The sequence below is a fragment of the Sinocyclocheilus rhinocerous genome, unplaced genomic scaffold (genome assembly GCF_001515625.1).
Source record: "Sinocyclocheilus rhinocerous isolate Xijiao unplaced genomic scaffold, SAMN03320098_v1.1 scaffold623, whole genome shotgun sequence".
Lineage (NCBI taxonomy): Eukaryota > Metazoa > Chordata > Actinopteri > Cypriniformes > Cyprinidae > Sinocyclocheilus > Sinocyclocheilus rhinocerous.
The window spans coordinates 2,325,262-2,350,452 of record NW_015644631.1 but is presented as its reverse complement, the minus strand read 5'-3'; the positions used below and the strand labels follow the sequence as shown (position 1 = coordinate 2,350,452).

Here is a 25,191-nt window from a genome sequence, read left to right as displayed (position 1 = left end):
TAGAACGAGCAGAACGAGCCCTTTTAGGAGGGCGTGGTTGACTCTTAACTTGTATAAAGAATATCTCTTTACTTTAGTCTAAGGTGCACAGTGTCATTCACACAAACACCAAACACCATCATGGTAACGCACATGAAACTGAAATAATGCAATAAACATTTATTTAACAACATTAGGTGTAACACACAACCCTAATATACAAAACTGATAAGAAAAAACTAAGAAACATAGTTATTTCAACAAAAAAAACATCAAATTTGAAATGTAACGCAGGGAATTCTGGGAATGTCAATTTAAGGTTATTCACTGTAAATTATACGGTCTTTTTCACTTCCAAAAACGGTATACTACCGTTAAATTACATGTAATGTCCAATACAGTTTTTCACTGTATAGTAGGGGAATTTACCGTTAACCATTTAACAGGTTTTTAGTAGCATTTTTACAGTCTTTTACCATTAAATTCACTGTCATTTTTTACAGTGTACTGTAATGTGACACCATGTATAAAAGAGATTTAATAGCTTATTTTCAATCATATTGTGTCCTCAGAAGACTGTAAAGTGCACAAGTCAGATAAACCAGTTTTATAGTACTTTTATGCTGCTGTTCTGTAATACTTGCTTGTATAGTTGCAAAATGTAAACTATATTAGTGATTAGCTTTAAATGTGACTATAAGGCATGAGGATTTTAAGATGTTATAAACATTATATTAAAAGCAGCCCCAGTCACAATTCACTACCATTCTATGGTTAAAAAACAACAACAACAAAAAACACAAGTGGTGCTCGCTGCAGAGCCAAATGGGAGGGGCTAGACCTCTAGCTCCCCCTCGCTGGAGCTCCAGCTCCCCCTCGCTGGATCTAGTGGGCGGGGCTTGAAGCGCTATCAAGCGCCACCATGTGGCTGTTAATGTTATTGCCAGTTCAACCATAATGGAAGTAAATGCTTGTTTTGATGCGCAAGATGCTGGCATAGATAATATTGGCTTATTTTACTCTAATATTTGTCATGATTATGATTGATTTTTTCATCATGGTCAGTATCGTTTCTGTGACAAACAGCATTACGTAAATACTTTTTTTAAAATAATGCTTTATTGTCAACAAATAGCATGTACAATTCCATATCCCACTGTATTACGTAAATACTTGATAAGAACATTACTCACACTATGTATGTGTGTTTCTAACACCTTTTTAAACTTTGTATCTATGTAAACTTGTCATATTATTTTCTCCTTATTAGAATAGTTTCCTCACTTTTGAAGTTGCTTTGGATAAAAGCGTATGCTATATGATTATGTAAATTACTAGACTTAGCAGGCAATGTGAAAGCTTACCATCTGTGCACCCCTCTTTAATTTTTGGCCACCGCATTAACGTGTGGGTTATTTATGAACTAAACTAAATCATCTGATTAATTGTAATAAATAATAAATAATAAAGTTAGACTAATTTATGTAATCTGCACATTTTTGTATGTATATGTGAATGCATGAACTCCAACAGGCTGGTTGTAATTTTTTTTTATTATATTGTAAATTTAAATGGAATATTGACTGTAATTTTAGATAGTCTCAACCTTCATGCTCTGAGATTAGTGAGGCATCCTCTCCAACATTTGGGTTAAGACGCGAAAAAACTAACATTACCGATTAATGTTTCAGGGGGTCAAAACATAACAATAACATTAATAGTCATGTCGAGACCGCGATAAATGTAAGATTTAGATTTTATATACATCTCAAAGTTCACTTTATCTTTAAAGTACAGTTTTCTTACCGTGCGATACGGGTTGTACATCAGTTCGAACGGACTCTACCTGCGTGCGCGGCGGTGCATCTGGACCAATGATGTCTCAAGCCCCGCCCACTAGATCCAGCGAGGGGGAGCTAGAGGCCTAGCCCCTCCCATTTGGCTCTGCAGCGAGCACCCTCTCAAAAAACATGATATTATGCCAACATATTCTTCTGTTACAGGGAAGACGGATAGGGTTTGGGAGTACATAATAACTAAATCTTCATTTTTTTTGTGCAGCATCCCTTTAGGCAGTCACCCAGGTGTGAGCAGGGCACATATTCTTCAGATAGGACAGATGCTGAGGTCTTCCTTTAGCTCTCACAGGAGGTTTAGTGTCTGCCGATCAAACAGAGTGTGTCATTTAGTCTGAGGGCCTGATCAAATACACTTGCCTCTGCAGCCAATGAGGGGGGAGAGCTTGTTACTGGGCAGTTATGGGTTTAGTCTCTCTCTCTCTCTCTCTGTTCTTGAGGTCGATGTCATACATCAGCGTTCATAGATTCCCTGTGTGCGATTCTACTGAACATCAGCAGTCTATGCTGCTTTTAAGATCAGCTAATAGCATCAACTCAGCTCACCTCAGCAACACGAGCAATATTAGGCTTATTAGAGGAACACTACCTGCTGACATCAAATTATTTCTGTATATAGGAAATGTCAAAGGATAGATTCATATTTCTATTGCTTTCTGTTCTTTTTTACTCTGCACCATCGTCGTGTGATGAATTCTAAAATAGGCTAGTTATGATTAGAAAACGTCTGTAGCTAAAATCTAATATTTTCTAGTTATAGCCTAAACGGGATTTTTAAAAAAAATGTAATATTGAGTTGCTTTTAATCGCAAACTGTAGAGATTTTTTTTACATACTGCGTTGTAGATGCTAAAAGGAAATAAAAGCGAAAAGGGTATGATGCGCTAGTGTGTTTATGCAGTTCTCCTGATAAACAGCAGGCGGCGTCACAGACTGTCAGGATAAACAAACCTCCTCAGATCGTAGTCCGGGGTTTCCCTTCATTTTCTCTCCTAGGTTTGGATAAAAATTGAAAATTTGAAAGCGTCACAAGATTAAGAATTAAGAATAGCAAAGTGTTTTAGACGATATTACTACAGAATGGCTGGAAAAACATGTTTGAAGACGGTCCCTTAGGAAAATTAACCATGGTTTTACCACAAATAAAGCCACTTATGGTTACTATAGTTAAACCATGGTAATCACAAATTAACCATGGTTTTGCTACACTAACCATAGTTTAATTATGCAGGCCTATTTGTAGTAAAACTGGTTAGACAAATGGTAATCAATACACCAAAAAACCATGGTTACTACACTTTTACTACAATAAAACTATGGTTAATTTTCAGTTCTATGTAAGTTGTGCAAAACCCTCAAAACAAATAGGCTAATAATAGGTCAATAAGGGTGATGAAATAGAGAAATCATAAAAATTATTCATAACCTATGTGCCAAGTCTTGTAATCTTAGTATTTATATACCATTTTGACAACAATTTTGAGAAAGATTTTCTGTACGCTTTGAATACATGCAAGTACACATTTGATTATTTTACAAAGAGGTCTTAAACTTGTTTTTCACCGTTTTATATAGGCCTAGTCATATATGATTTAGGTCATATACCCTTTTTAACAACAATTTTGATTATATATATATATATATATATATACTATATATATATATACATTATTTTACAAAGAATTTTCAGTCTTTATATATATATATATATATATATATATATATATATATACTATATATATATATACATTATTTTACAAAGAATTTTCAGTCTTGTTTTGCAGGATTTCATATATGAATCATAATGCATGACATCTTAGTATTCATAGGCTTCCATTAATCTTCTTCTTATATTATGTATTATAGCCTATTATTTCTATAATATTAATGATTATTATTCTTAATATACATTGACAGAAGTTTTGATTGAATATATATGCATTATTTTACTTTAAGAGGTTTCAAGCGTGTTTTCCAGGACTTTATATATCTTAGTGTTCATATACCATTTTTGACAACAGTATCCATTATTTTACAAAGAGTTTTCAGTCTTGTTTTCCAGGATTTCATATAACGCATGTGTTTATTCATCTTTGTATTCATATATTAGTCGTCGTCTTATATAAATATATATTATTTCTAGAATATTAGCGATTATTAATCTTAATATACATTGACAAACAATAGTTTTGATTTAATATTCATATTTTACAAAGAGGTTTCAAGTATGATTTCCAGGATTTTATATGTATGATCTTAGTACTCATATAGCCTTTACTGACTGCAGTTTTGATGTAATATATATTTGTTATTTTACATACATATACATGCCTTGGAACCTGGTATAAATAGCAGTGATTGCATTTTAGTTCTCCTGTATGCTGTATAAATAGAAGTGTATGCATTGGATAATCCAAGACTGAATATTCTCTGCTATTCTCTTCTGCTTGTTCTGTGTTGGTCAGTCTTTCTGTTGACAGTTTTGTATTTAGGTCACACAGGAGCCCTCGGGCAGCAGTAAAGCATGTCCTCTACAGGAGTGATTGACACCTTCTCTGATGGTGAATGAAGTCTCCAGCTTCTCTGGGCTCCAGCCACAGTAATAAACCAGCGCTGCACACTGACGGTCGGTCCTCGTCTCATTTCTTTAATTCAATGTTTTATGTGATACAATTGAGGCAAATAAATTGAGACTGTTGTAGAATAACACAATTAGTGTTTCTTTTTTTTTTTTCTCTAGGATGCAATCATCTTTTATTTCCCATTAATGAAACAACACCTAATTTTATGGCCTACTGAACCGAACAGCATGGATTGTGAATTAAATTGAGAGGTAAATAAATAACAAGAAAATCTTGTTACCAAAACTGCATTGCATATTTACACTGAGCTATAGCCGTGCATGTGTACCCACCACGGAAATGACCTTTAAAATCTAGATTAGAGCTGACTTTGCTAGAATTCTCTGTCACCTTGCTTTCAAACTACACCATCTTTATCAACAAGCATCCCAAAATACATTCAACAGGGTGTCATTAAACCCATAATGCCTGTCTTAAAGGTTTGGCATCTGTTAGCATTGCCAGCATCGAATACAATGCAGTATATTCAGCTGCAAACACCTGAAAGCTTTCTAGGACTATATATAGAACAATAGACGTTCTGTTGCAAAATGTGATTTCCTGCCTTTAGAGAGACCAGCTTGGATTTGAATTGCCTTTAATATTGAGCTGAGGTCCGTCTGTGTTGCTTTAAGATGAAAGGGAAGAGGAATCTGGTTTTGAATCAGAGGAAAAGCTGTGGCGGTGCATGTCAGTCTCACTCTCTCAGTGTTTCTGTGAGAAAGAAAAGTCATACAAGAGCTCTTCAGTCTCACAGTCAGCAGTGAGATTAAAATGGAGAGAATGTGAGACTTTTGCTTAAGTCGATGTTTCTCCTGAGAAATAGGTTGAATAATCTGACATGCGTCTTAAGAAAATGTCTCATTAATGTCTCATACTGTGCTCCGATTTCCCAAAATTCTAACGTGTCACAATTATATAATACATAATAACAATACTAAAGTCTGCAGTCAGGAATTGCAATATAAATTCAAATTGGTTGTGCTTCTGCATTTGTCTTATTATTATTTAATGTTATTATTTAATAAAATTTGAATGAATATCTTATTTATATCATTAACAATAACAATAATAAAGCTAATTTTATTTTTTATAATTGTATTTATTTATGTAATTATGTAATATATATAATATCACTAAAGTATGTAATTAGAAATCTGAAAATGAATCAAGCTCTTTCAAGAGCAAATTAGTTGTGCTTTACATTTTTTGTCTAGTTGTTCAATGTTTATTTTCATTTTCTTTACATAATTATATAATATAAAATATGTAATAACCGTAATAGTTAAAATATTTTTTATTATTATTTTGTTATTATTAATATAATATATAATAACAATAATACTAAAGAGTTATAATAATAAAGTCTGCAATCAGAAATTTCAGTATGCAGAACTAATTTATTGGGCTACTGCTTTACGTCATTTATCAAATTTTTGTCTCACAAATTGTTTTTTTATTTTAAGTTTTATTTATTATTTTTTTTTACAAATGTTATTTTATTTTATTTGCCCGTTAAGTATGCAACCAAACAGAAAAATCACAAATTGTACAGCACATTACGATGTTCACGAGGATAATTTGAGCATTATTTCTTCTTCTCAAGTTCACAGTAGAGACCGTCTGCTCTCAGCAGCATGTACCAAACGCAGCTCTGTACATTCATCTGTCTGTCATGTTGACAGGTCTTCAGCCGCAGCGATGTTAACGTCCCGTGGCTGTTCTCCAGTGATGAGTCCAGATGGAGGATATGTTGGTACCTGCCCTTCTATTTCCATTGCCAGCTCACTCCCTCCAGCCCCCGGTACACCTCCACGCCATCTGTGCCAACCTGCCGTCTCTCCGTCAGACAGTTGCAGGTTCCGCGGTGCGTGGCAGGCCTACAGCTGTGCAGACAGCCAGCCCAACATCTGTGTGTCCTGTGGGACAGGCGGAGGGGGAATGTCCCGCTTATCTTCTCAGCTGCTGCTGGCCTTAAACACAGGCAAGGGTCGGCAGTTCTGCGGACAGGATGAGTTTTGCAATGTAAGTGTGAAATAGAAAGGCACTCTCTGTTCAATATTTACTACTGAACTTTTCCTAACCTTGCAAAAGTAAACATTATGTAAAAGTAGTAGTAGAGAAATGGAGAGAGAGAGAGACTTCCCTTAAAAACATTAAAAAAAATATATACATTAATATATAATATACATTGAAATATAAAATACACACATGGAACAGCATATATAGATAGATAGATAGATAGATAGATAGATTTTATAGAATTATACTTTAAAAATTTTAAAGAAGTCTCTTATGCTCACCAAGGCTGCATTTTTTTTATAAAAATACAGTCAAAACATTAATATTGAGAAATAATTTTTACAATTTCAAAATAACTGTATTCTATTTGAATATATTTAACATTTAATTTATTCCTGTGATGCAATACTGAATTTCTAGCAGCCATTACTGCAGTCTTCAGTGTCACATGATCCTTCACAAATTATACTAATATGCTGATTTGATGCTCAAGAAACATTTATTATTATTATTTTATTATTGCTGAAAACATTGGATGCATTTATTTGCAATAGAAATCTTTTTTTTAACAATATAAATTTCTTTACTGTCACTTTTGATAAATTAAATGCATCCTTGTGGAGTAAAAAATTAAAAAGTATTAATTTTTCTATACAGATATATACAGCAGAATATAATTATTTATAATAATTATATAATTATTGGTTGCATTGTATGGTTTTACAAATAAAAATTTGGAAATTAAAAAATAAAAATAACTCTCTCTCTCGTAAAACCATATATATTACATACACACACACACACACACACACACACACATATATATATACATATATCATATATATGTATAATTAGTTAATATAATATAATTTAATATAATATTAGGTTTGTGTTCAAATTAGAAGTAAAAAAAAAATGCAGCAATACTATTCAATTATAAATATTTGAAAATATAATCAGACAATAATGATCTGCACACAGTGATTCTGCTACTGATGAGACACTCCAACTGCAGAAAGGGAGATAGGGAATGAAACAAAATCAAGAAATAAATAAATAAAATAATTTCATACATTTTTATGACCACACATATAAGGTCAGCCATGTGCTTTGGTTACTAAGCAACACAGTAAGCCTGTGTGAGGGTTTTGTTAGAAGTTGACTCGGATGTGTTTTATGGCTGTGAGAGTAACAATCAGGCTTTGATTACTGTGCAGAGTCAAGCCCGACAGCAGCTGCCTGTGAGCTCAGTCCTCTGTCAGTGTCCCCTGCTCAAAAATTCAGCATAAACTCACAAATTATTAAGGAATATTCGTTTTATAGTTAGCATTTTATGCATCCGGAATCAGAATCAGAAGAGCTTTATTACCAAGTATGTTTACACACACAAGGAATTTGACTTGACGACAGGAGCTTCCAGTGCAAAAGATAACAGACATTTATCAGTTTTCATACGTTTTACATATGTTGGATAAGAGTTGTCTCATATTTCATCTCAAACATGCTCTTTCCTGACACATTTGTCTACTTGCTTAAAAATGGTATGTCAACATTATGAAGGTTACATTTCTAGCAAATGTGTGAAATTATTGTTATATTTTCTCAAAAAAATATCTGTTAATTTGTACTCTCTGTTAAAATTATTATGGTAATAAAGTTGAAATGTGACCTTGGAGCACAAAAGCAGTCTTAAGTCGCTGGGGTATATTTTTGACAACTTTAAAGGCGATTTTCTCAATATTTTGATTTTTTTTTGCAGATTTTCAAATAGTTGTATCTCGGCCAAATATTGTCCTATCCTAACAAACCATACATCAATGGAAAGCTTATTTATTCAGATTTAATTAGCTTATTTAATCTAAATTCACATCTTAAAATATTATGGCTGTTTACAACCTTTTTCTTATTTCTATTTCTGTTTTATTTGTTTGTTTGTTTGTTTGATTTTCAATCAAACAAACGTCAAATCTGAAGTATTTTAAGGAAGAAAGTGAAACAGAAATAATTTTATATGTTACATAGTTTGCTTTTGATCATGTTCTGAAATATGTATATATATATATATATATATATATATAGGTTATTACTAGCACATACCATTCAAAAGAACAGACCATAGCCATTATTTACAGCCAACTGAGCATGATTTCTTCTTGTTTTTAAACTTTTTTAAATTCATTTTAATAATGTCCATGACACTGAAATATTACCTAAAAAGTGAGGAATCCTGAAATATTTCCTGGACTGTTTTATACATAATTCTATAATAATAAAAAAATGATACTATTTCCTTTAATTAAATGTACTAAAGGGTGTAATTTTATAATTAAATTTTATATGTTACATATAAATGTACTATATTTTAAATTATTTTTAAATTAAATGTATATACTATAGAATTATGGAATATTATTTATAATATTTCTTAAAGAATTCCACCACATTTGGGGGGAAAAAAAAGTCTTAACTTTTCAGAATCCTGAAATGTGTTTCTGGACTATTTTTTATTCTTTTAAAATCAACCTCTGCAACATGTTCCACAACTTTAAATATTTAAGCTGTTTGCTACCTTTTTCACTTGCTGTTTTATTTATTGTTTTATTATTATTATTATTATTAGTATTTTACATTTACATTTCAGTGTTTTATTTGCTAAATGTCATTTGAAATAGTAGTGGAAATGTAGAGTCTGAGGCACAAAATGAAATTGTAGTTGCAATGACGTATTATGATGCTATTTAATGCCTCTTTCATTCAATGGCTCCTTTCATTCTTTCTCTCTCTGTCTCTGTCTCTTCTCCAGTGGCCTGTTTTATTGCATTGCGCCTGTAGAGACCTGCTGGGCGTGGATCGGTGTGGACAGCCAATAGCAGGCCGGCAGGCGGGTGGCGGTCAGTGGCCAATGAGGCAGGGTGGGGTTACTGTGTCATAATCACAATAAAGGAAAGGGTCAGCACTTCTTTATTCACACTCACCCAAAATCATCATACAAATTTCAATAATTATAAACCTGCAGAACGACAGACCTTTTTCGCATTTACCTTTGAACAGAGATCAGAAGAGATGCATTATACAGATCAAAGTGGTTTTATTCAGCGCTGCACTGGAGGATGACATCTGAATGAAGACGCTACTGCACTGAGCATTCAATATATGTGATCAATACATGGATTCCCAACAGCAGGTCATTAAGACTGTTCAGCCCAATCAAGCGCTTATTCTCCTGTGTGGGAGAGATTCGTCGTTTCATTTAGCTCCCAGTGATTCATGGGAGTTACCTTATTAGGCAGGATCTGTCCTGTAAAACGAGCTCATTCACATGAGCACTCGGCTGCTGGTATTAATGAAATCAAACAGACGTCAAATCTTAAGCGTTTGTGACAAGAAAGTGGAAGAGAAGTCATTTTGTGTGTTACGTATTCTGTGTTTGATCATATTCTGGTGTCGGAAAGCCGGTGATAAGATGATATTGGTTATTACGAGTATATAACATTCAAAACTACAGACTGCAGCCATTATTTACAGTCGTCTGTGGATGTTTTTTTTCTTGTCTTTATTCAGAAGACATGTAATCTCATTCAAATTAAATGTCTGCGATGCATATTTTTTCTTCAATGTGTAACTGACTTTTTAATTTTTTACTTTATTCTGAATTTTTTATTTAGTATAATGTGTATTTTTTAAATTTAAAATGTAAATTGAAAAATATTTAATTTAATTTAATAATTAAATTAAAAACAAACATTATATTATATTAAGTATAAACTGTAGAATATTATTGCAAATTATATATTTTTTATTTTTTACTTTTGTTCTTTTTCTCTCTGTTGGCACAGATAACATCCATTCCCCATGCAGAGGGACATCTGGACATCCGGTAAGATTCTGTCATTTATTGTAAGCCACATTCCAGATGAAATGAAGCAGCATGTGAGTAGAGTCTGGGGAGAGCTGTAGACGTGTGCTTTTGTAAGGGATTCTCCAGCCTAACAGCTGCAAGAGCGGCAGCTCTGGTGCTGATGCTCCGCCACAGAAATGCTTGTTAGGGCAGAATATAGCCAGAGCTCCAGGGACCATCCAGACACAGTGACTATTCATAACTGTAATGGGTATCAACCACGTCGACAAAAAAAAAAAAAAAAGCCAGTGAAGGAGAGCAAGAGATCTGCTGAAAATACAAATTTATGGGAAACACTTATTGTATCAAAACTAAAAAGTGCTGTCCAAAAGAATCATCCTAGACCGTTGCATAGAAATGATATCACGTCAAGAGGTTTAGTGTTGTTCCAGAAAAAGCACAGAATAGGAACTAAGGTACTAAAGAGCACGTTTTAATGCATAAAATGTTTTACAAAACTAAAGCGCATGCAAACGTCATCACAAATCCCTGAGTCCTGAAATGTTTCCTGGTCTATTTTCTTCTTTATTCTATTAAAAAAAATGTTATTTAATTTAATGAAATGTTAAAAAAAAGTGTAATTATTATTATTTTTAATTAAAATAAATTTATATAGAACTATACAATATTATTGATAATATATTCCACCACATTGGACAAAAAGTGTAACTGAGAATCCTGAAATGTTTCCTGGCCTTTTTTTTTTTTTAATAATTCATTTTAAATTTAATTTAATTAGGTTGTACTATAATATAATACTCCTTTATTCATGCAATTTCTGACAGCCAGAAAATATTAAAGCATTTAGAGATCCATACAAATGTATGAATAAATATACATCCATAAAATGCATTGCATTTAATAACTTGCAATCTGAAGGAAAATAGGAACTAAAAAGCATGCTATAATGCAGTTTACAAAACTATAACGCATGCTAACATCATCCAAAATCCTGAAATGTATATATATATATATATATATATAGTAATTTATAGAGTACCTTATTCTATAAATGTAATATTTAATTTAATGTAATGTCATTTTTTATTTAATTTTGTATTTAAATTTAATTTACAGTATGTAGAACTATAGAATGTTATCGATAATAAGTAGTAAAATATAGAATTTGTGTAACTGAGAATTGAATTTTTAACTTTATTTAAAATTTAAAATTTAATTTAAATTATTTTATGTAGTATAATGTTAATTTTTTTTATTTTAAATGTAATTTTTTTTATTTTAAATGTAATTTTTTTTATGAAATGTAATTTATGAAGAACTAAAAATTAAGAAAAATATTTATTTGAATAATTGAATTAGAATTTTCATTAGAATTTTGAAAGTTTCTCACAGCCAGGAAATATTAAAACATCTAGAGATCCATATTGCCTAAAAGGTATTGCTTTTAATGATCATTTACAATCAACATGAAAACAGAGGAACTAAGGTACAAAACAGTCTACGAAAGTAAACCGCATGCAAACATCATCCCGAATCTCTCCTGACTACTGCCTGTCCTGCTCATAATTAGCTGTTCTGTTTTATCCGTTCCCTGAGGTTCTCTCCCATCCTCTAGGCTGGAGTCACTCCGAGAGAGTGAACCGCAGGAGACGTGTCCATGGGCAACGCCTATCCGTGGACACAACATCCTCGGCGTGCCTGGTGCACATGACTCGCCCCCTGAGAAAAAACAGCGAGAGCCGCCCTGATATCTGCTCTGTGGTAGCAGCCAACGCGACTCCCCTCAGCTAGACCCACCGCACCATCCGCGGCTGTCTCGCGTGGGCTGTGCGAACCCAGCGCCAACATTGTTATTGGCTCCAAAAGCAAAGGAAACCGTGGCTTTTTCTGTGTTTGGCGTCTCGTGACATCAGCCTGTCTGCTCTGTGAATCAATGGCTGCTTCAGACAAGCTTACGGTGCATGTGGAAGCTCAGTTATGCTGCAGTGAAGCGGCTCATGCATGGAGAGAATCAGAATGAATGTTGTAGACCAGTCATTAATGTGACAAACACGTCTTAAAAGGAAAAATGAGACGGGACTGTGTGTATAGAAAGGGAATCCTGGGAAAAAATGGTCTGTAATTCAGTAAATGGTGCAGAGGTTGTGCTGGGCGGTGGGTGGAGGGAATGTAATGAGTTGTGCAGCTCACGTGAAGACAGCCGTGGAAAAAACACTACCGGACACGGTGAACGGAAACAATACGGGCGCCTTAAAAATCACAGGGCTATTTGAGAAGAGATCGATTCCTAAAATGCAAACCGTCCCAGATTCTCGTCTTTATTTGCCAGCGGAATTTGTATTTCATGCCGCCTGTTGAGTTAATCGTAACAGCAGACTTTCTAGTAAGCTGCGTGTGTGGAGGGGATTTGTGTAAATGTATGAGGATAAGCGAGCGTGTTGCGGTGGCTGAGTCTAATGATGTGCTGTGGTTTTGGCAGTGACGAGTGACAGCTCCTGTATTCTGCAGCATGCACAGATCTGTGCTGAATCTGAACACCACTGGCAGAGCCTGCGCAGGCAAGAAAAAGAGCCATTTGTCTACAAATCGCACTGGAGATGGAAGATCAGTGGATAAAGGAAAAATAAAAATGCTTTTGCAATATGATTATAATTTACTGTAAAGAGGAAAGAGAGCATGTGATAAGGCAGATGCAAAACTAACACAGCCATGTATGAAAGGTTGCCTGGGCCAATGGTTCATTATGGTTTTATTGGACATTAAAATTGTTTGCTGTGATATTCCAATCAGAATAAAACATTTCAGACAGACTTAAATAATAAGTAATGTAATGAAAAATGATATGTATCATATTAAATTATATGTAATTTATATAATATCTTAAATTAATTGGAGATAATTTATCATGTTATACTGTGTGTGTGTGTATGTATATTAGTGCTGTCAATCTTATTAATCGCACATTTTTTCTGAAATTAGTCGCGATTAATTGTCTTTTTTGTAACTTTGTGACTTAACTGACGACATAACTACGACATTGCATACTTGTCGTTTCATTTTGGTTTGGATATGATACAACGCTTTGTGCACTTTGTGCGTGCAATTCAAGTGCATGCGCTACTACGAGCACTGTATAATTAATCAAAATTAATCGCCTGCGTCGTTAACGCGCTAATTTTGACACCACTATATATATATATATATATATATATATACACACACAGTTCTGTGAAAAAGCTTTTGCCCCCTTCCTGTTTTTTTAATTTTTTGCATATTTTTCACACTTGAATGATTCAGATCATCAAACAAATTTTAATATTACACAAAGATAACCTGAGTAAATACAAAATGCAGTTTTGAAATAATTATTTCATTTATTAAGGGAAAAAAGCTGTCCAAACCTGCCTGGCACTACGTGAAAAAGTAATTGCCCTTAAATCTAATAACTGGTTGTGCCACCCTTTGTTGTAGCAACAACTGCAATCAAGAGTTTGTGATAACAATGAGTTTTTCACATCGCTGTGGAGGAATTTTGGCACACTCTTCTTTGCAGAATTGTTTTAATTCAGCCACATTGGAGGGTTTTTGAGCATGAATGGACTGTTTAAGGTCATGCCACAGCATCTCAATTGGATTTAAGCCCTGACTTTGACTTGACTATGTTCTTTTTATGAAATGCTGAGTTGGTTTTACGCCAGATGTAACGGGACACACACCTTTCAAAAAAGTTCACCTTTTGTCGCATCAGTCCACAGAATATTTGCCCAAAAGTCTTGGGGATAATCAAGATATTTTTTGGCAAATGTGAGACGAGCCTTTGTGTTGTTTTTCATCAGCAGTGTCTTTTGCCTTGTAACTCTCCCATGGATGCCGTTTTTGCCCAGTTTCTTTCTTATTGTTGAATCATGAACACTGACCTTAATTGAGGCGATATATATATATATATATATATATGATTTGTCATCATGTTTGTGTGTGTGTGTATATATGTATATATATAAATACATATATTACTTAAAATATTATTATTATTATTAATTTACTAATCATTACTAATCAATACATTAAAATATCACATTAGTTTTTTTCTTTTTAATATAATATTAACATTAGTATTATTGCTACTATACTTATATATTATATACACACACATATAAGTATCATTATTAATTGCCTTCTTAATAATAATACTAATAAATAATTTCTTTATTTTTAATTGCACATGGTTTAAAAACATCAACTTTATTCTGTTGTTAAACTTATTGGGAAACGTTTTTTAAAAATCAAAACTAAAAAATGCTGTCTATAAGCATCATTCTAGACCGCTGCATACAAATAATATCAGGTTTAACGTTGTTGCACAAACGAGCACAAAATAGGTGACGTATTACTAAAGAACATAATATAATGCATAAAACAGAATTAAAACGCATGCAAACATCATCCTAAATCCCTGAGAGTGCTGAAATGTTTCCTGGACTAAAAATGATAATAACATTATTTTTTAAAATAAAAAGTAATATCACATTTGTGTATTTTGTTTATTTATTTTTAATAGAATATAGATACCAATGGTTCAGAAACATCAAGTATACTCTGTTATTATTAGACATAACATAGGCTACTCAAATCTAATTAAAGGTTAATGTTTTTTCATGAAAACGCAATGAGTCGGCCCAACGCCTCACTGCGCTGGAGGCAAATGCTCTGATTTGTCAAGGTCAATTAATGAAGCCAGCTTAAGGGATGGAAAAAAAACCTCACACGCCCTCGGGGGTCCGGAATCCTAACACAAACCACATTAAATGACATCAATTCATGTCCACCAATTAAGATCATTTAGAGGAAGTTGTCATACACAACTGTGATGTTACTGTTACCTTCATGCTGTTTATTGTTCACTTTAAACACGCATGGTGTGCAATTTCTAATGAATCGATGGCAAATAAGGATGATAATCATTTTAATGATTAAAAAGGAAAAATTGCTTTAAAAATTTAATTTAAACCATACTTGTTTCGTGTTCTAGTTACAGTCAAGTTGGTTTCATTCCTTTTTGAAAAAAGCTCATACCATTTAAATGGTTAAAAATGTTCAGTGGTGTAACTATCAAGTAAAAATAAAATACTAAAATACTTTTTTTTTTGCACTGTGAAAACACGTGAGTTAACTTACTGTAATACATTTTTTCCAAACACGTTTTACACTATTAAAAATAAAGGTGCTTAAAAGGGTCTTCACAGCGATGCCATAGAAGAACCATTTTTGGTTCCACAAAGAACCATTCTGTCAAAGGTTCTTTAAAGAACCATCTCTCTTACCTTTTTATAATCTGAAGAACCTTCTTTCGCCACAAAGAACCTTTTGTGAAACAGAAAGGTTCTTCAGATGTTAAAGGTTCTTCATGGAACCATTTAGACAAAAAGGTTCTTCTATGGCATCGTGAAGCACCTTTATTTTTAAGACTGTAATTCCTTGTTATAATTAATGAGGTTTTGTTTGAGTCATCATTATCAAGTTACAAAGAGTTACTCAATTTTACTTGTACAAAACACACACCGTAAAAAAACATTTTTTGTAAATAAAACAAATGAAGATTTCAGATGCAAAAGCCTCTAAATGCCATTTGAAATGTTCTTCTAAAATGAGCATTTTTATCAGACTCCGATATGTGGGTTCAGTCATTTCACTTTAATGGCAATGAATATGTTCTTTTTCATTGCTATTCAAGTGAAATAGGAGCCTGAGAAAAATTATAGAAGAAAATTTCAGACGGCACTTAGAGGCTTTTGCATCTGAACTCTTCAAATATTATCGGAGTATGTTTTAAAGCTATTTCAGTCTTCAAATTTTCTGTGCTGAACTGCTGTTTCTTTGTAATTACTGATTCAATTTACTAGCAGTTTCTTGGTTAAAATAATTTCTATACCATTTTTTTTAGAGTAACTATTCATTTAAAAAGTCAAATTATTTGATATTAACGACTATTTAACGATATAATAGTGTCATGAGTGTCTAAAGCAGTCCTTTCTTTTGTCACATGATGACAGATTCCAGATTTCCAGATAGTTACACCACCTAGACCTTTTTACTTGCCAAAAATGTATTTAAAAATCACGTTTGTATGGTTTGCGTTTTTAACTCGAAAATAAACATGAGCGTGAGTGCCCCTAATTGGTTGCATATGACGATGCTTAACGATCACATGGTTTCTAAGAGTTTCTTTTGGTGCGCTTGGACTCTCTCTTTAAGAGCAACACCCCTGCACCTTTAAGGCTGCAGAGGAGAGAGAGAAAGAGAGAGAGGGAGAGAGAATGAGAGGGGGGTGTTGTGTTGTGTGATGCTCTGGTGCTGATGCTGAGCTCTGGAGTGATCAGTGCAGCAGGGGAAGATGCGCGTGCTTGCTGACTGCTGGACGGTGCGAGGTGGTGAAGAGGGATGTTGCTCTGAGTACAGCTAACAGCCATCGTCTCGATCCATTTACGCGCTGGAGTTTCAGAGCTTTTTCTTTTTCCTTTCTTTTTTTCGTTCTTTTCCGTAAAAGTTTCCGCTATGATTTCGACTCATTAATAATTGAGTGGATTTACTTTCCCGCGGTTTTATCCCTCGTACGCGGCTACACCTGTGCGCAGTGCCCTCAGTAAGCGTGCGCTCTGACTCAGCATCGCACCTGCCCGCCGCTCGCTCACCGTGTCGCGCCACAGCTGGATCTCAGCTCGGAGACAATCAGCCCCGGAGCGCACGCTTCATATGCATCCCTTCCGCTGGAACTACTAAGTACAGATATCCATATTCCTGCGCAACGGCTGTTTCTGGAGGAAAAGTGTGCAGTGGGCAAAGAAAAATCTTAGTTTGGAGATTGAAAGGAGCGGGGCATGTGGATATTGGCCATCATCTTTTTCCAGTGCATTTTGAATGGTGAGTAGTGTTTTGTTTGATTATTTTTACTATAATTATGCAGGCTGTAACTTCATGGAAATTAATGAACAGTGCAATGCATTTACGCATGCTTGAAAAATTATGCATTGTGGTCCATTTGAATTTGTCTCACACCACCTTTAGTGTATAAGGTTTACAAATATAATTTTTGTGCATGTATCATGCATTCAATGCATGCAATTTCCCCCCAACAGTTCATTATAAATATTGCATATTAATTTCAGCAAGTAATTCAGAAGGAAGCAGACTCCTTAATAAACATTCAAATGTCTGTTTTATGATTTAGTCACTTTATTACATTTCCCAGCTCATAATACTAAACAAAATTGCATGCATCATTATGCAAACAGTGCATCAGGAATGTCAAAAATATGAATCTGGACCAAATGTGATTTGATGTGACAAATTTTGTTGCTTTTATTCCTTTTGTTACGACCTTGGACAAATTTCTATATTAAGCGTTAGAATAACAAATTGATCTGCTGATATATTTTTTTTAAAAATGCACTAAATTTTTGAAAATTAAAGTAATAAAGCAGCTTTATGAATTAAAAAAGGGCACCAAAAACCTTGAAAATAAGCTTAAAAACACACAAAGAAAAAGAAAAAGAAAGAAATTAAAATGTGTTGTATTGTGGCATAGTGACACAGCCGCCATGTTTCACGAAGAAGCACTGAAGCATTGAATAAAAAAATAACTCGCAGTCACTCAATTGGCACTTTCCTGAATGCTTTCAATGTGACCTTTTCACAAAACATTTATTCAAACATTTATTCCTCCCGTGTGGGTGTCCAAATCATATTGACCTCTAAAAAAAAAAAAAAATCTACCGCAAATGCTCGACAGGAGGCGAGTGTGTTGATGGCTTTAAAATGGAGAGACAGCGAGTGGGTGCTGGTTGCTGGGCTAAATCAGGATGGGTGTGTTTGTGGTGGAGTAGAGAGAGTGAGAGGGGGGTATAAGGGGAAGCGAGAAGAAAATGGGCCATTTAGGTGGTTTTAACAGAGTAACACTGTGGGACGTTAATATCAGACCCAGGTCACTCCAACGTAGACTGACCGCCGATGGCAGACGCGTTTTGATAGGATGCACAAAAATAAGGGGACACGGCGATGCTTTAGCACAAAGGGTGTTGGAGAGCAGCGCAAGGAGCTCCGCGATGATCTTTTCCCAAGCTTTGTCAGTTTTTTCCGCAAGGCAGAAATTGACACTGTCGTTTAACCACAATTAATGGCGTATCGATGAAATTGATTATCATTTCAGAGGGATTTGGGTTTTGGCCGATTGAGCGCTGCATGTCTAGCCAACTGTGTTCAAATGAGCATTTCTAAAAAGCATTTTAAGTGTTTCTCTTTGAATCAATACGGTCCCATTTGTGCCGCTGTGTTCTGGCCGTGTGTATGTGGGTCTCTGAGGCTCCATTGATCAGCGTTCTGATGCAGTGCCGCTGCATGAGCCTCTCTCTCTCTCTCTCTCTCGCTCTCTCTCTCTCTCTGGCCAGTGTAGCATGTTTCTTGCGGGTGTGTGTGTAGGGGGGAGAGAGAGAGAGAGAGAGGAAAAGAAGCCATACAAAATGAGCCTTTCATGATTTGGTTAAGCTCACAGCCCAGTTCTCCGCTGGTCTCTATGGAAACCCCTGAAATGTATGTTGGCGCAGTGGCCTTGGAGCTTCCTGAACAGGTGACCCCGGAAGTGCTTCTGTAATGACTAGCTGTGTAAAACGTGGCGTGCTTGTTCGCGAAGCCGTTTGGGATTTTTATCTGGAAGGGACGGATAAATCAATTCCCTGGTTTCTTCAGTATCCCTTTTGAGATTTCCGATTTTTTTTCCCTTTTCAGCTGTAGATGCACAATTAATGGAATAAATGTGTATCATTTTGTCTTAATAAAAGACATCTGCATCATTTTTCTAAGCTCAGCTCCCTGGTACAGTGATATACTATTATAGTTTTTAATAATGCTTTTATTTGTACATTTTCAGTTTTAATTTTAGTTAAACTTTTAGTCATTTTATTGCATGTTTTTGTTAATATTTAGTAGTTTTTGTTTTTTTACATGCCTGTGTATAGTTTTTAATTTTTAATTTTATTTTTAGTGCCATTTTAGCTTGTAGATGCACAATTAATACAATTATTTTGTATTATTTTTTCCTAATAACAAACATTTGCACCACTTTTTTAAGCTCAGCTCCCTGGTACAGTTTTATTTTAGTATCAGTGAGATACTAGTTTTGATTAATATTTTGAATACATTTTTAGTTTCACATTTTCCTTTATCATTTTAATTTTGGTTAAAGTTTTAGTCATTTTGTCATGTGTTTTTGTCATTTTTAGTAGTGTTTAATACATGCATGTTTAGATTTTATTAATTTGTATTTTATTTTTAGTGCAGATTCAGTTTGTAGATGCACAATTAAAACAATTAATTTGTATCATTTAGTCCTAATAACATTCACACTGTTTTTCTAATCTCATCTCCCTGATAAAGTGTTATTTTAGTATCATTTTTTGATACTATTATAGTTTTTATTAATATTTTGAATACATTTTTGTATTTATATTTTCCATTTTAATTTTAGTTAAAGTTTCAGTCAATTTTGTTGTGTGTTTTTGTCATTTTTAGTAGTTTTTGTTTTTCATACATGTCTATGTTATTCCTTTTTATTTTAGTCTAGTGCCATTGTAGCTTGTAGATGCACAATTAATAGAATTATTTTGTATTATTTAGTCCTAGTAACAAACATGTGCACCATTTTTCTAAACTCAGCTCCCTTAGTATTATTTAAATACTATTATAGTTTTTATTAATGTTGAATCAGTTTTTAGTTTTACATATTCTATTTTCATTTTCATTTTAGTTGAAGTTTTAGTAATTTTGTTGTGTTTTTTGTAGTTTTTTATACTTATGTATATAGTTTTCATTCATTTTTATTTTAGCTATTTTAGTGCATCAAGTTAAACTGAATTAAAATGTCAAATGTTGCAAGTGTTTGAAATATTAAGTATGTTTTTTTTTTTATGTCAGTTAACGTTCATTTCAAGTAACAATTTTTTTGAATGGTTTTATTTTAGTTTCAGTTTTAGTTAACTCTAATATCCCTGCCCTGATACTGAACAATGAATGTTTTTGCATGTAAAATCATGCCGAGTTGTTTTCAATGGCTCTTGTGTTGGTAAAGAGCACTCGAGACCGTGTGCATATTAACACACAAATGTAATTGGAACAACAGAAGCGTCCTCGCACAGACGGAGCGGAAAGTAGGTGCGATGTTGTTTTTGTAAACTGATGCTAGGGGCCAACTCTGACATACACTCAAATGGACACGGGTAAATAGCACGGCGTAGAGCAAAGTGCCCAATCAGCTGTCGCTTTCCATGAGATGCTTTTTAAGAGAGCTTTTAGCTGAGTCCGGATCAAACAGACAAAACTGTGTGGGCATATCCATTTGTTTTGCTCAACTGTACGCCTGGGTTTGAAGACCGCGTGCTGCACTGTGATGTGCTGGAGAGAAATCAAAGCCATGTTTGCAGTCCTGAGATATTGTTCTGTAAATCATTTGAGATGTTTTAAAATCAGCTTTGATTCTGAACGCATTGTTTGTTTTAGAAAGCTCCTGAAATGTGCATGAATGTTATGTTTAATGACAAACAAACATATGTTTTTGTTGTTTTTATATAATTATGGTTATTATAGGCCATTTCATTAGTATTGTTTTACGTTTTTTAATTAAATTGAAAATGAATCATTATTTACTTTGTTTATAGAATTGTTTTTGCAGAATTTTTTATTTTTATTTTTATTTATTCATTTTTTGTTTGTTTATTTATTTTTGGCATACATAGTTTAATAGCTATCAAAATGAGGACTTATCATACATATACATCATATAAATTAGCAACAAATTAGCCCTTAACCTAAACTGCATTTTAAAGAGCGTTTTTTAGGATCACTATTCACTTTATTGATGAATTTGAAATTGAAATTTCTAGAATAGAAATTTTACATTTAATTAAGGTTTATTCTTGTGAGAAGTTTTTTTCTTCTAATTTTGTCCTCAGATAAATAAAACCTTTTGGATTTTAGATTTTTATTTTTTTTAATTAAACAATATATGTACTTTATTTTGAATTTTGACGTTTATATCACTTAACAATTTTGGAACAACCTAGGAACAACTTTGTCTCTAATATATATATATATATATATATATACCTTGCCATAGATGATACAATAAGAAAAAAATGTCTAGGATGTACTGTGAACAAATTTTCACTCAAAAAGTTGCTAGTAAATTTTGCAAATAAAACAAAAAATGTAACACATTGAATTAAACATGAAATTCTGAAGTAGAAAGACTAATATACATTGTATATTACATACTCCAATAATCTTAGTTTTATTCACAGCTTAATGATTTAAATGTAAATTAAATAAATTATTTAAAGTAATTTTCTTTTAAGTTAATTTTCCTATAATAAAACAAAGCAAAACAAAAAAATCATTTGCAGTAAAAACAAGGATTAAAAAAAAAAAAAATCATTATTTACTTTATTTATAGAATTGTTTTTGCTGAATTTTTTATTTTTATTTTTATTTATTTATTTTTTGTTTTGCAACAAATTAGCCCTTAACCTAAACTGCATTTTAAAGAGCATTTTTTGGGGTCACTATTCATATGTTATATCAGTTTCTGTTTCATCTGTTTTGTACAGAAGCAAGTACAAATTTAATCTTGTTCTAGTTATAAAGTCAGTGGTTGGGAAGGTTCAATCTGTGCCACAGGAAAGCACATTGTGTATTAGAAATAGACATAAACAGATATGTGGTGAGAGTCAGACTCACTCACACACAGTAGCTCAACCCAGTAGCTCTTAGTGTATCAGTAATTCCAGGAGTCGTTTGGCATAATGGCATTTTGATGATCTGCTTGTACTAACTGTTTAGCCAGCAGTAAGGCTGATCAGTGTTCATATTTTCCATCAGCACAGCTTATTGTCAATCAGCAGGAAATATGCCTGACAGACGGCCCTGTGCTGGTGGCCGTAATGTGTATTTATTTCCTGCTTTGATGACTTGGCAGAAAAAGCATGTTCGTATTTTCCACTGATGAGACTTTCAGTCCTTTTTTTTTTTTTTTAGTAAAGAAGCTTGATGACTTTAGCACAAACCTCTGTGTTCCTCCAGCCACTGTGAGCAGCTTAAACAGGGAGTTTTTCCTGTCAGTGCAGCAGTGGAGCTTTTTGGTCTGTTATTGTAAGAAATGAATGCTAGAGGTTGTTTTTGGTGAGTCTTGATCAGAGAATAGATGGATAGGAAGAGATGGATTAATGTGCTTCATGGATTTTGAGGTCTTGCATGCAGTGTTTACACCTGTCCTTATATATATTTATTGCTTTCTTAGAAGTCATTTCAGGAAAATATGTGAGAGCATAAAAATGAATTGATTTCAGATTTAAATTAAATTTATCTAATTAATAATTTATCTTAATTTATCTTTATTTATTAATATCTATCTATCTATCTATCTATCTATCTATCTATCTCTCTGTCTGTCTGTCATCTATATACATCTGAAATAAATCCAAAATATATATGTACATATTTGCTAAAATATAATATAATATTTGAAATACACACACACACATACAGTACATATATATATATGTGTGTGTGCGCGTGTGCGTATGTATATATATGTAATATGTAATATATACTATACTGTATATTAAATAATATAGATAAATATATAATATTTTAGACAATATCAGACATTATATTTTTCAGTGAGTCTTTAAGACAATTTAATACAACAATTTTTACATATAATGTTAGTTCCTAAATATTGATTTCTAAATCATGACTTAATTTATATATTTTCATATAAATCCAGATTTGAATATTGCCGAAATTACATATTACAGGCTATAGTGTTTGTAAATGTTCTTTTTTGTTCTTTTTTCATGAACATTTTAAAATATAAAACAACAACATCACTGTCCAGTTAATGATTTCTATTGGATTTTCAGTCACTAAATAATATCTTATATTAGTGATATTTAATGATACTGGTTAATGTTAATTCACGTAAATGAAGTCAAATGAAAAATGAAGCACATTTTAGGTTACTTGACAAAGTATTAATAAATGGTTAATAATATTTACAGCGAATGTGTAAAGCTTTATTTTTTTGCAGTCCAAATTAGTTGTTAACCGACATATTTTTAACCTAAATAAAAATAAACAAAATCATAATGCACAGTTGAAATTGCCTCCAATATTCATATTAGCGATCAACTAGGTTTTACAAATTACAGTAGTAAAATAAATTGAAATTAAATTATAATCTATAACCTAAGGTGGTTGTGGCCCTTACTGTATGATTCCCTTCTGTAAAGAATTCAAGGAGAAAATGGGTTAAATCTGGTCCCCTCAGTCCTGGATATGTGGTTACATCCTTGATTTTTATCCACGAGTTAACAGGGTCTCTTTGATCACTGAATATGTCAGTGTGGCAGAGCAGACAAAAAAATTGGGCAGAATTTCAACAGCCAGAAATGTGTAACATCTACAGAGATCCCAGCAAATGTCTCATTAAAGCTGCTCTCGCCTCAGGTCTGTTCTGTTTCCATTGCATTCTCTATCGGCCTGTCCCCAGAAGTGATTATGCTAATTGCTGTTTGATCAGATGATTAAATTATAATTCGATTAATCCTGAGCACTAAATGCTCTGAATACATTTACATCTGCTTGGCTGCGTCAGAGCGCAGGGGCGCGAGCTTTCTTCCATGCAGCCAGTGAGGAGAGGAGATGAGCTGACCTGAGACTCACACCCAAATATTAGCACATGCACATGTTTGGAAGAGGGCAGGAACTGAGACACTGGGATACTGTAAGCTGTTTAACAAAACAAAACAATAAATAGTTATAGTAAAAAGTATTTAGACTAGTGGTGAACAAATATATGCACATATCGATATATGTATAAATAAACTGTAAAAATGCTGAAATTATTTAAATAACATAATATGCTAATTAAAACATTTTAATGTTTAAAAAACATTTTTATTTATTATTATAGTCATTCATTCTTATCTGTTTATTTTCTTAGGCTCAATTTATTTTGGTTGTCCAAAATTACCTTTTCCTGTAATCTTATAGTGTGGAACTGATAATTACCCATCTTCGTTTTTTTCACTGCCGATGCTCCCATGGGGAAATTATCTGACCGATAAAGATGGCATGATTCCTCACTGTCTTCACTATGGAGCTGCTCTCTGTTTTGGTCTGAGTCTTGAGTCATAAACACTTGATTTTAGAGGAAATAGGTGTCCTGAGTAAATCACACTTGTCTCTGAGCTTCAGACTCTGTAAACTTTCTTTAGCTATTCAGAATACGCTCTTTGCCTTCCATGCGGTTGGATTTGCTGACATTGTATGATCTGACATGTTTGGAAGGTTGGTTTGGTGGGAATGGAGGTGGCAGTTAGCAAAAAAATAGTTTGACAGGCAGTTTGGGACAGTGAAGGGCATGTTTTATGTATATAAATATCCAATAAAGTTCACCAGAAAGTTGTGAAAAATCGTACGTATTTTACGAGGTGGCAAATTCGTAGGAATTCGTACAAAGAAACACACCTAACACCTACAGTTAGTTTGTTCGAATTAGCCACCTCGTAAAATACGTATGAATTGGCCCTGAGATAGCATTGTTATTTTAAGTAATATAGACTGACATTTTTAGGGAACCAAAATGCTTCTTCTATGGCTACGTTTACATTACTGCGTTTTCGTTTTAAAACGCATAACGTGTCCGCTATCTAAATACTTTGGCATCTACCTATACATATCTATGGTTGTACCTACATGAATTGTCATGTGACATGCGTTATCGGGTCGTGTAGTGTGGATGGAGATC

The 25,191-nt window shown here is 33.4% G+C and overlaps 1 protein-coding gene and 1 pseudogene across 1 annotated transcript in view; both read left to right on the top strand.

Annotated features, from left to right (window-relative positions):
* LOC107758589 (transmembrane protease serine 2-like) overlaps positions 1-6,253 on the top strand; it is an 18,026-nt pseudogene extending 11,773 nt beyond the window's left edge.
* A 10,447-nt stretch (positions 6,254-16,700) lies between these two features.
* The window catches only part of dscama (Down syndrome cell adhesion molecule a), an 86,132-nt gene continuing 77,641 nt past the window's right edge, over positions 16,701-25,191 (top strand). The window contains exon 1 of the mRNA XM_016576502.1: positions 16,701-17,255. Within this exon, the coding sequence (XP_016431988.1) occupies positions 17,213-17,255 (43 nt within the window). The 5' untranslated portion in view covers positions 16,701-17,212. The remainder of the gene's footprint in view (positions 17,256-25,191) is intronic.